General features: G+C 46.5%; 2 protein-coding genes across 3 annotated transcripts in view; both read right to left on the bottom strand.

Annotated features, from left to right (window-relative positions):
* Positions 1-30: 30 nt before the first annotated feature.
* On the bottom strand, positions 31-10,634 carry LOC311105307 (palmitoyltransferase ZDHHC5-B-like). Of its 2 annotated transcripts, none has more exons than XM_084147412.1 (12): positions 10,562-10,634; positions 7,191-8,588; positions 6,971-7,092; positions 6,728-6,885; positions 6,377-6,549; positions 5,498-5,600; positions 5,316-5,407; positions 4,965-5,097; positions 4,726-4,834; positions 4,522-4,628; positions 2,872-3,842; positions 31-2,340 (listed from the first exon to the last, which is right to left on the bottom strand). In XM_084147412.1, the coding sequence occupies exons 2-12, from the start codon at positions 7,337-7,339 to the stop codon at positions 2,235-2,237; spliced, it is 2,223 nt and encodes a 740-aa protein (XP_084003538.1). In that variant the 5' UTR covers positions 7,340-8,588; positions 10,562-10,634; the 3' UTR covers positions 31-2,234. The 2 variants fall into 2 exon arrangements, with proteins under 2 accessions (XP_084003538.1, XP_084003539.1); XM_084147413.1 differs by having other exon boundaries at positions 7,191-7,379; positions 10,562-10,612.
* Positions 10,635-11,234: 600 nt separating this feature from the next.
* The window catches only part of LOC311104946 (polyribonucleotide 5'-hydroxyl-kinase Clp1), a 4,503-nt gene continuing 3,105 nt past the window's right edge, over positions 11,235-12,632 (bottom strand). Inside the window, exons 5-6 of the mRNA XM_084146934.1 lie at positions 12,596-12,632; positions 11,235-12,453 (exon numbers count right to left, since the gene is read on the bottom strand). The exon at positions 12,596-12,632 is cut by the window's right edge and continues 101 nt beyond it. Of these exons, the coding sequence (XP_084003060.1) occupies positions 11,758-12,453; positions 12,596-12,632 (733 nt within the window). The 3' untranslated portion in view covers positions 11,235-11,757. The remainder of the gene's footprint in view (positions 12,454-12,595) is intronic.

Consider the following 12,632-nt stretch of genomic DNA (forward strand, 5'->3'; position numbering starts at 1 on the left):
CTTTGATTGAAGACACGTTTTTCCTTCAGGTTGACCTTTTATTCTGAGAAGAAACCTTAAACTCTTAAGGCCATCTTGGATATGTCTTCTACATATTCTTCTCCATTCAGCACAGCCCACAACAATAGCAGCATTCTTATTTACTCACGTATATTCAGTTGTTCAAATGGCCCCCTTCCCCACCAGAAGAAAGTAAAACAAACTCTCTAGCCCTGTATGTCTGACTGCTTGTACTATTATATTAACCAGGTGTGCATTTGACAAGGATATTCTCACACATACACACCAGGAATACATTCAACACAACACACATAATCACATGCATACCTACTGTACACATGGCGAGGGGGGCGCATACAAACACTGACTGTGGCCACACTGCTGTGTGATTGGTTGATAGTTTGTGTGCTTCAGATGCGTCAGAACTCCCCGAAAATAAAACGTGCTACATTCAGCTAGCTTTGACATTCCAACTCTCTAGTGGGCTTGGATTAAACATACCAACACCACCTCTCAACCACACACACACCTTTCTGTTTCTGACTGTGCCTTCTTAAACCTATTTGTGGGCAAAACATTAGCTGTACCATAACGTTTTTTTTTTTTAAACAACAGAAAGCAGAACCAATTAAAATATAAAATTCTTATCTGGTTATAGTTGTAAGAAATACTGTAAAAAATAAAATAAAAACATAAACCGTTTGATTTTACTACGAATGGTCTCAAGGCAAAAACCAATGAAAATAGTCCTCAATTTCAAACCAACCCCGACATCAGTCACCTTCTCCTAGACACGTCATACATATTTCTATTAACAAACAAATGTTACTACAGAATCCCTATGTTTACACCATACCTATCTGTGCTAATAGAACCACAACCATCCCCCAGAATTTGATTTGTTGAGATTTTCCAAGTACATTACAATCTAAGGACAAGGCACTATGATAGGGATGTGGTCTCTGGGTAGAAGTTACCCTTCTGGGAATAGATTTAGGATCAGTTTACCCTCCCCTAGTGCCCTAACAATTAGGGGCAAAAGGCCTCATTGTGTAGGGGCAACTTCATCCAACTCCTGGATGTAGAGATCGGTTTGTAATTGTGTTCAGAACTCAAAGGTTTCCTGTCTGGTAAAATAAATAAAGACCTTCCCACCCTAAACACGTTTGGCTGACCATCCTTATCAGATTTTTCTAGCACTGACTGACAGACAAAACATTTTGAACACCAAAATGACAATCATTTAAAGCTAGAAAGAGAGAATTTGCATAATGTATCAATAATAAATGTTTCTAGTGTACATTCCACAAAGATGCTTGTGCTGTATTTATGATTCAGAATAAACATTTTCTTTGTGGCTTTCAACATCCTCAGTGAAAGGCCACTTCAGTTGGCCTTCATATAGGATCATCAATCTCTGTGGATGAGAATTCCAGCAAGCCTTATGACTGGCTGATACAGCCATCAATCAAAACAAGTGATTAGTCTAACTCATATTCACAGTCATTCACAAACCCCAAAACGCTATCTCCATCATCTGACCAATTGACCCAATAATTCTTAAAGATTCTTTAAGCATTTATATAAAACAATATTAAAAAACAAAAGCTTTATAAAACTCAAATGAAACTGTGTTTGTAGGGGTTGAGGCATCATCTCTGCACAGTCTTTGAATAATCGCTGCAGACTTTAATTAATTAGTGACTACTGTGGATTGGTGATCCATTGTGATTGGTCCATCCATTTGATGGGACACAATTGGTCACCAGTCCATATGCGCCCTCTCAGGCTCCATACTGATTGGTTCAAAAGCACTCCTTTCCAAAACAAATCATCTTTGTATATACGCGTTATAGAGTTTAGTACCCAGCTGTCATAATAATGTTCATGTTATACAGTCTATGGCTCACAGACTGAGGAGAGGTTGTCCCATTCCATCACTGATCAACATTCAGAGTTCCACTTCAGTCGCCATTCGATCCAATATGAAAGATAGGCAGAAAAAGATGGCCACTGGCATTATAAAGATACGAAGGTCATTGAAGTACCAGTGAGCCAAACACTTCTATTCCACTATCCACTCCATATTGACCAAGAGTAGAGGATAGTCCTTTCATTGTGTGCGTGCATTTTAGTGAATATCCATCTCTAAGTCTCCTCAGAGTAAGAAAATTGGAATCTGTCCAGTGGAACAACTTTCTTTCTATTCTTTGGCTGGGGCGGATGTCTGTCACTCAAACCGATATCTCATAGGTGGTCCCTCCGACGCCAGTCACCTTCTTCACCCCCCCCCCTGGTTTGGATGTGCTGTGATTGGCCAAGCCTGGGCGAGAGGTGGATCTGATTGGATAGCCGTCAGGAAAAGGGGAGGGGGTTAATGATGTAGATAGGGGAGACAGAGGGAGGAGTGAGAAGAAGAGGTGAGTAGATCTGATTCAAAAATAGACTAATAAATAGGCGTTATGATAAGGTTACAAGAGTAGAAGGATCATTGAAGAGGAAAAATAGGGCACAGAACAGACAGAGTGAGAAAACAGTAGCACGCTAAACTGCTCATGCTAACACAATCACTTCTGTTTCACACACCTAAACACATACTTGCATGCCTCTATATCAAGTAGACAGACTACAAACACAGATACACACATCTATCCTACTACACAGTTATACCTGAGCATAGTTTTTTTGTCAACTTTAAAATCAGTCTCCTCATAGACGAACACACACACTCTCAAACACAATCCAGCAGAAACACTCTGAAATCAAGAGGAGGAAAAGGAAGACTCACACAGATCAGGGAGGAAGAGGAGGGCTCACATAGATCAATCAGTGAGGAAGAGTAGCAGGCTTGCGGCTCAGATCTCTACTCACTGTGGAGCCTGGGTCCCTCCGACTCCGCCCTCTCCCGACAAACTGCCTCCTCCCATTGGCCGAGCCTTGTGCTGGAGCCCTGTCTCCCCGGTGTAGGAGAGGGACTTCCCTAGGGAGGGGCCTCTGGGTGGGGGAGACACAGGGAACCCAGGGGGGTCCGGGGAACAGGCACGCAGGGAGGAGGGGGAGGGCTGTTCAGAGACGGGAGGAAGGGGGCGAATGGAGGAGGTGGCACGGAGGTGTGGGTGTCTGGAGTCCTGGTGGAGGAGGTGGTGCTGTGTCTCGGGGTGGGCAGCGTGTGGGGGAGTCGGCAGGGGGGGACTAATGGCGCGGCGGTATGCCCTGTTGGGGGAGGAGAAAGTGGCAGAGCCCTGGAGCAGCTGGCCCTCTCTCTGCTGGGCCATCTGTGCTGAGAGGAAGGGTGAGGTGTACCCCTGCAGGGGCGCATCCCCGACCCCGGGGGGTGGCGAGGAGAAGGTTGTCGCCGGGGGAAACGCTGCAGGGGCGTGGGGGTTCTGAGGGGACAGCTCGTGAGCGGCCGACTCAAACTCGGGGCTCTCGGACGGCGTCAGCAGGCTGTCGTAGGACAGGCTGCCGTTCTGAGGTGTCTGATTGGCCATGCTCTTGTAGCTGGTGTCGGTGGTGCCCTCTGATTGCAGCGTGCCCAGAGTATTATGGTGTGTGTGGGCAGAGCGCATGCTGGAGGAGTGAGAACCACCGGTGGACAGGACCAGAGAGGAAGGGTAGGAAGTGTACGACCGCCCCCCTAGGGAGTACCCGGAGATGCCCCCCGTGACAACCCCACCCGTCCCACTGGACCCCCCGGGGCCCTCGCCCCTCTCCTCTCCCCCCCTACGCGCCCCCACACCTATTACCGACCCCCCATCCAGGCTGCTGGGCTCAGACCGATAGCTGGGCTGGCAACTCGACTGGAGAATGGAGGGAGAGTCCAGACTGTCCCCACGAATCATCTGAAGAGGAGAGGAGAGGAGAGGAGAGGAGAGGAGAGGAGAGGAGAGGAGAGGAGAGGAGAGGAGAGGAGAGGAGAGGAGAGGAGAGGAGAGGAGAGGAGAGGAGAGGAGAGGAGAGGAGAGGAGAGGAAGAGGTAGTGAAGGTAGAATGAAGTGTGGGAGGGAGGATGGAAAGTTATGTTACAAAGGGATTACTTTGAGGAGACATTCCTCAACAGAAGACAACATAGACGTTTCTACAGAACACACCGTTTCTACAGAGAGCCAGCAGGATGGAGGTGTACTGGGGCATCACATTATCAAGACCACTAACCTTGAAAAATATTATCAGCACCACAAGAACACAAACATACAAATCTATGAGAATACAGGCAGCATAGTAAATGCAGAGTACGGGGAAAGGAAAGTCACAAGCATCAATATTTTTACAGACATAAACGGACACACAGAGATGACACTAACTGAGACTTACTGATCAACCGATGGCCACTGAGTGATCAATTCAAAGTAGAAGAGAGGGGGATGGAGTTAACCACAAAGGAAAGAAGAACGGACAGAACCTGAGAGAAGGGTCTGTAAAATACCTCTGCTAGTCCCACCTGGATGCCCTCGGCTTAATCCTTCTATAGCTGATCTATCAACTGATTTGACCCTTTGTTTAACGCGTGTCTATGTGTACCTTGTTTGGGTGTGTCAGAGCTGTGTGGTTCCTCTGTGGGCTGCTATAGGCCGGCCGGTACTTGTACATTGAGGGAGTGGACGGACCTTCAGACAGCAAGCTGCTCTCTGATTGGAAAAAAAACAAAACAGCGTTACAAACTAGAGAGTACCATCTGTGTGGGATACTTGAGCGAGTGTCTGTGTGCGTGCGTTCACTGCTCACCCTCTGTGTCTGCACGGGGCAGGCCAGGGTAGCGGAGCTCTGGTTTGGGAGGAGGTGGAGGCTCTGCATCTGCTGACTGGCTCTCCATCTGCTCTAAACTGCTCTTAGACTGACAGGGACAGGAAAGGACAAGACTGTTCATACACACAAATGAGAGAGGGAGAGCTGCGTCTGAAAACCCCTGTATGTTAGATCTGTTTGTCAGCGGGTCCGCTGTGTGTGTGTGTGTGTGTACGTACCCGGGTGCTGTGGTGGTCGTTCTGGATGCCGTTGTCCAGGACTTTGGCCTCTAGCTGGGCCTCGGAGAGAGGAGGGCGGAGGAAGGGAGGCTGCACCTCCACTGTCTGCTTGCCCCGCCACCGACCCACATACCTGACAGAGATGGGTAAACACATGAATGACCCTGAAACTTTCCACTGGAACATACAGTAACTTTATACTCCATTACACACACATATTGTTAGATATTTTACTTAGTTAACAACCATAACTCTTAGGCTACACTGAGTTTTCCCCCTGAGGGTCTTGTTCAACCATAAGCTGCAACAGCAGAGGAAAATGGGAGGAATGAAGGAGAGACGGTCACTAACCTGGGAGCCTGAGAGCTACAGAGCACGTGTGAGATGTTCCTCAGACAGCCATTGGTGAAAGGGTTAACTCCGCCCCTAAACTTCCCTGTGACCTGAGAGAGAGAGAGCGAGAGAATCCATTTTTAGATAATCTGGATCATGTCGGCCCTCTCAGAGGAGCACACCCAGATCGACAGACGTACCTGCTCGTTAGTGGTCCTTCCCCGAGCTACCAGTACCATGTGGAAACCAGTAAGACCTGCTACTGGGATAAAGAACAGGCCAGCAACACACATTGTAGCCATACTGGAAACACACAGTCAAGGACACAACTTAAACCAGCGCAACAACAACAACAAGACTGTGTGTGTGTGTCTATGGTTATGTCTACACTTGACACTTACATGCGACTTCTGCTATCTGAATACGAAGATCGCATTGAAAAGACGGGTCTAGACCCACAAAAGTCACTTTGTGGTCTGATTGTGTTCAGATCTGGCTGACCACTTCAGGAAGTGGTCAGGGATGCATTGTGTGTGGATTTCTCCTCAGTCTGGATGCAATCAGGCTACCGAAAGCGCATACAGTGGGCGATGTCATCAGCACTCCTCCCACAAGTCTCCAGAAAACGTGTGTTTTGGGACCAAGAGGCACCTTTTCATTATAACGTTGGGGGAAATATGTTCCTAGCATGTGAGGAACATGTTTGCTGGACTCATAAATGCTAGCCAGCTAGCTAATATTTAGAAAAACTATTTTTTGTTTGGCTAGAGTTATGCTAACCCGTTTTCAATCCATTTAGCGTTGCTTGCTAGCTACAGAGGTTAGCTGGCTAGTTAGCTACAGTAGTTAGCTACTGCCATCAGTTGTTGTTGTGTTATCATATTTTGCCTGGCTATTCCACCGTTTGTAGAATGCATACTGGCATTTGAATATAGCTCGGGAAAAGGGAATCCGGACACACTGTGGACACGGTAGACACATTTAAATGTAGGTGTAGACGCATGACGCGTTCGGAATTCCATGATCAGAATACTAAAGCTCCATGAACTGTCAAGTCTAGACACGGCCTATAAGGATACGTGACAGCTGAGTGAACACTGTCCAGCTGGTGCTGGTGCTGGAGGACGTAGAGCAGGCCGAAGCCGAACACACCCATGATGTGGATCGTCAGGGACAACAGGAACAGGAAGAAGTGACGGTAGTTCCTGCGCCCGATACAGTTGTTCACCCACGGGCAGTGGTGGTCAAAGTCCTGCCAGGTCACACACAGGTCAAATGGTCACAAAAGGGTCAAGAGAAAAGACAAAATAAATAGCTGATATTTCGCTGATATTTCCACTGCTGCCTCTGACAACTTGTTACAACACAGTTGTCACCTGTCATTCGGCGTTTAGTGTTAGCAGGGTGGCAGTCTGGAGAAGTGTGTTTACCTCCACACAGTTGTCACACACAGAGCAGTGTGAGCAGCGGGGCGGTCTGTAGAAGCGGCAGGTGGAACACCACTTCATCCGGACCTGAATGCCCTTGATCTCCACCGTTTTATAGAGCGGAGCGCGGAAATCATCCTCTTTATCCTCATCCTCTTCCGCTGTGAACACACACACACACACCACTTACACACTGAAACACTTTATTTACAACTAAGCCATTTATCTTTAACACACTCTCCTTACCTCTGGGAAAGACCCCTGGGTCCATAAAGGTGGCCATGCAGAAGTTGGCGAGGGTGAAGAGGAAGACCACGGCGTTATAGATGGGAATGACGGCAGAGACATGCTCTGACAACCACGGACACCTGGAGGTAGAGAGGGTTGGGGTGAGATACAGAGCTACAGATATATTATATGGAATTCAGTGTGTGTGTGTGTGTGTGTGTGTGTGCGTCTTACTCACGTGAAGCAGAAAAAGAGCGTGGTGGAGCCGACCAGGAAGGTGGTTGCTGCGGAGACGGGAACGTAGCGACTGGGTCGGAACGGGCAGGGAGGAGAGGAGGCGGGGCCACCCACTTCCCCACCTAGTCCCCCACTACTGAACCCCGGCATCAGAGGGAGGGAGGGAGGGAGAGAGGTAGAAGGGGTATATCTAAAGAGAAGGGTGTTGGAAGGGTCAGAGGGAAGACCTCCGTGTTCGTATGGGATAAGGGGGCATGATGGTAGATGGGAAGGTTCTTAGGTACCAGTAATAGTATTATTACAGAAAGCAGCCATTTGGGAGAAACCTCTTAGAGAAAGCTAGCCAGTTCTTTGCACTTCAGCAACTAAAACCACTTTGAAACTAAAATACTTACTATTTTATAGTAAAGTCTACACCTTTGTTTGCATATGTGTAGATCTTTGCAGGTATATCTACAGCTAGCTAGTAAGCTAGATAGCTGTACATTTTATATATATTTTAAAAACAAAACTATACATTATGATACAAAAAGAATTGCGACTTTAATAAATATTAATGTATGGCTTTCATGTAACCTTATTTGGTGCAACAATATAAATACCTCAACAAAATCTCTCCTGTCTACTGCAACAAAGACCCACAAGGGCACACACAATTAACTGCTTTTACAACAACTTCCTGACCTGGTGAGACAACAAACCAACCCTAACCCTCCACAGGCATCGAAAACGACATTTATCACCACTATTTGCAAACTCTCTTGTAAGGGAAATATAGGGTCAAGGCGGGCCAGAAATTAGGAGGTAGTAGCAGAACTGCCTATAAAACAACAGAACAGGGGTGTCTAGCAGAGCAGTGACCACTGAACTCTGGTCTTGTACAAGGTGTATCTAGGCACTGAGTGTGAGAGAGAGTGTGTGTGTGACAATGTGATTGCGTGTGACAGAGAAAAGTGTGACAGAATGCTTGCAAAGGAGAGAGTTCCGGGGTCTATATTCTGGGGAGGCTGCAGCGGTTGGGACAAAACCCAAAAAATCTGAAGCTGCCCAGTAACAATCCAAGCCCACCTGTAGCTTTAAAAAAAATTAAAGCTTGTATACAAAAGCTCTCAAATGTTGTATACACTATTCAATGCTCTGTTCATATGAGAGAGTGTTCACATCCACAGGGTGAGATCAGTCTCGTTGGATCAATTAGCTGTTTGTTTCAGTCTTTGTGACAGTGCAGGTAAAACTCCTCCCATCTCCGAAACCACACCTCCTTTCCCATGATGCCTTTAAAATGGAGCCACGCAGAAAGAAGAAGCCACAGACAACTCTCTCCCTTTTTTTCCTTTCACTCGCTCCAGTATTCTGTCACACACGGTTGTAGTCTATGAAGGCAATTGGAGGGCACCTCCTGAAACAGAGAGCATGTTACACAACTACTAGATTACATCAATAGCATTAACCAACACCACAAACTTCAACCACTAGTAATTACACACTCATAATCTCACACCATCACTAACACGAATGCAGCCAAGAACAATATAGTGTTGCAAGGTATGACAATAACATGTTCTTTACATAACTAAATGAGTTGTTGCACTCCACAGCAGTTTTGTGTATGTCTAGGGAGTGGCAGGTTGTGTGTTGAAACCTAACAATTTTGTCAACTGTACTCATTTCCCAGTACTGACTAACCAGGTCGAAAAGGGTGTCTAAAAGAGTATCTCGCTCTCCCTCTCTCTGTCCCACACACAAATGCACAACCTTTCTCTCACATCCTATCACACACAAAGGTATTCATAAATCTATAACAGAGCCCTCATCCACACAGATATCATATAACACCTGAGGGAAAAGTCCTGTTCCGTTAGAACACTGAAAACAGTTCTAAGGTAATAGTGAAACCTGAGCATTGGAAGACACCTCTACTACAATCTTCAACAACCTAGCTAGCTACTCTACACATCCCTATGACAGAGGCCCACAAAAGTACATACCGATACAATCAACAACACCTGACTGACATGGAAATATTCTGTAGATAACCTATTCAACGCAAACACCACACATATCTTATTAGCACCAAAACAGCCCTAGCCTTCTCTACACAGACCGTGTCTGTATCTGTGAAAACAGGCTGCTGAATGTTGGAGGTTATGTGACCGACCCACTGTTAGCAGACGACTAATCATCTCCATGCAGCACACACATTAAATCCCCCCAGATTTAAATGGCTGTTAATCCTGAAATATCCCTGTTCAGCAGAGTACCCTGCTTTTGCGCCTGTCATTGTCACGTTAACTAGCTTCAAACACCTGACTGAGTGACGAGTCTGACAGCCAGCACTTCACTTCTATCAAGTCTGCTAACTCTAGCTATAAAGTATACGATTACATGCTCCATCGTCGATGCTAAACACAGCTAGCCAGCTAACGTTGTATTCAGCAGGATATGCTAGGTAGGTAGCTAACTCGTTAGCTACATAGGCATTGTAATTGTGTCCCAATGAATCTGTACATGTACGTTTCTTTTACGCCTGCTACGATGGGTTAATGTACATGTGAACAATTTTTTAAGACAAGCGGCTAATTACAACGCATTTTGAGAGCTGTTGGAACTCGAAAGTTATATGTGAAACTGTTCCCCAGTAAAACATATATATATATTTATTTATCTAGCGTAGCCTAATGTTACTCCTTAGTCCAAGGACCTTACATGTTGTTTAAAGGCGAAATGGCTCAGGAAGCCAAAACAGCCAAATACTCCATCTAAACGTGAATCAATTCTCAATTGCGGTACGGTTCTAGAAACAAATCACTCTTCTTTCATATCACATTAAAATAATGCAAAATACACTTACTGTACACTGTTTTAACAGTTGCAGCGGACAGTATTTTTCAGTGACAACATGTTTGAGGCTTCTGTCTTGCGTTTACACAGGTGTTCAGAGTCGCAGATAGCTGTCTTCCATCTGTTTTCATAAACAAACACTGTAACATGGAAATATGGCCGTGTGGGAACCATAACGCTATAAAGTTCTGTATCAATTAACCTTTTGTTAGAAAATTATTTATCTCTGACATGAAAGATAAGGTCTTTATGCTTCCAAAACCGTACCGCAAGCGATGCATGTTAATGTTCAGGCCGAGTGTCCTTAACAAAACTCCCCGTGCAGAAGACGCCTTCGTCCAATGACTCGTTATGTGTAATGTAATGGAACTGAGAGTCATGATCAAGGGATAAATGTTAGCTCGTTGGCTAGCCAAACCAGGGCAAGTTTGTCCCGACGACCTGTGTTTGATCACCGCTTGAGACAGTAAAACTATAAACGATCAGTTACTTGGATACTGGGAAAAGCAGTTAACCAAAAACAAGGCATACCTGACATCCAGGGCTGATCTTTTCAAGTCCTTAATATTTTGGTGCGTTTCGTTTCGGTCCCGAGGCTAGTTAGCTACTAGCTAGGCCAATGAGGGAGTTATTTTACGCTGGCCCGCGTTGAACTGGCCAAGGCCCGTCACGGGCATCGGGAGGAGCGCCATCTCAAATCGAACAGTAATCTGCGACGCTCGGTCATGTTGTCAATAAGGCAACATGGTGCATCGTCCAGAAACATACATCTCTTTTCCATAAAATAAATGTTTAAATTTAACTAGTTTTCATTTGGAAGGCAGATTTAGCAATCACTTTTGCATGGGAAAACACAGAATCCTAAAAAGTTCTACACGTGCATAATTACATCACTTTTTTTGTCGACCGCAGTCATACAAAGCGGGGCACCTGGCTGACGCCCTGGGGGCAGCTCGGTTCCAAATCGAATGCAATAAACTTTCAGCCGGTGCAAAACACGCCTACACGGGCGAGATTAATCGAGCCCCCTCAATGTTGGAACACCGGAACTGCCCTCGCTCCGTACATCTCTGGTGGTTCCCGGTGAAGCCTGGATTAGGGACAACATTTGAAAGCTTCGACATGCTAGAGTTCGCTCAGGATAGTGATCCGTTATCTAAACAAGTTACAGCTTCTGAACAAAGAGGCATATCTAAAACACTGCTGGAGTGAATGTACACCAAAGAGGTGAGGTACATTTTTATTTCAAATGTATTTTCACAATAAAAACAATCATACCAAACAGTCTTGTGTGGAAAACAACTTGAGAGAACTGATATAAAACCCAGACCAGTTTCTGTACATTGCAATTGATAAGTTGAATTAAAAAATATATCTATATTTACTCCCTCTGCTCCATTCCTGCCACCCACTCTAAACCCCTCCCTCCTCCTCTATTCTCACTCTCCACCCAACACTTGTGCTGTCTTTCATCTCTCCCTTATCAGTTGAGTGTGAAACCAAATACTGACAGAACAGATACTGCTCTGCTAGTCTGGGTACCACTCTGTTTAGCTATCATTCCACACCTTGTCATATGAGACAGAGTACAAGGAGTGGAATGTTAGCTACTGCTCTGCTGCCCCAAACTCAGTGCCACTGAAAATAAACTCCTCTTTACAGAGCCATCAGATTTCAGACATTCAGCATCTCTCGCTCTTCCTCTTGCGTTTTCCCTCTCTCCTCCTCTATTTGAGGTCGATAAAGCGAATGTCCATGATGAGCAGTGTGTGTCTGGGGAGGGGTCTGGGGGCAGGCGAGAGCACGGTCATCACCTGTGCCTGTGTGTCCACGTTAGTCACCACAATGAACCCACACACCGGGCTCTCCAGCAAGCCCCTGCGCACCCCCCCAGCCACCTCCTCCCCCTCATCGGCACAGCTTACGCTCAGCACGTGGTGCGTGAGGTCACGACCTGGGGTCACAGGGACTAGCTTCAGTTGGGTATCGTCCTGCGACATCCCCAGAGGAAGGCACGAATCCGGGATGGACGGCGCTCCGATCTTGTAGATGCGCACGTCAGAAAAGCGCACGTCGAAGGCGTGAGGGTAGAACGAGATGCCGCGGAAACCGTAGAAGTACTCCCGGATCTTGTCGTCCCGAACCTCGCGCCGGCAGTCTTTGGAGCGCTCCACGACCCCTCCGGATTTAGGTAGCAGCACGACTCGAACGAAGTGCGGCAGGTCCCGCTTCAGCTCATTGTAGAGCCTCTCCTGGTCCAGCACCAGAACCACATCCACCTCGAAGGCTGAGGCACAGTGGACCAGGGCCTGGTAGCCAGAACCCTTCACCCAGCCACAAGTGTTGATGATGCAGCCACCCACACTGGCTTTCCTGTTCACCTCACAGCGCTGGGAAAACACCTCAGCCAGACACGATGTCAACTAGGAGGGAGAGGAGGGGGGGGGGGGGGATATGGAAGAAAGAGCGAGAGAAATTACATACCAGGCAGAAAGTCCATTACAAAGTTATGGGTTCATATAACCTAATACCCTAACCATAGTGGTTATCTGTGTTATCTTTCACCTTGTTGTAGAGTTTGATGTTGGTTCCTGGAGTGGTG

Source organism: Coregonus lavaretus (assembly GCF_964263955.1).
Source record: "Coregonus lavaretus genome assembly, chromosome: 29".
NCBI lineage: Eukaryota > Metazoa > Chordata > Actinopteri > Salmoniformes > Salmonidae > Coregonus > Coregonus lavaretus.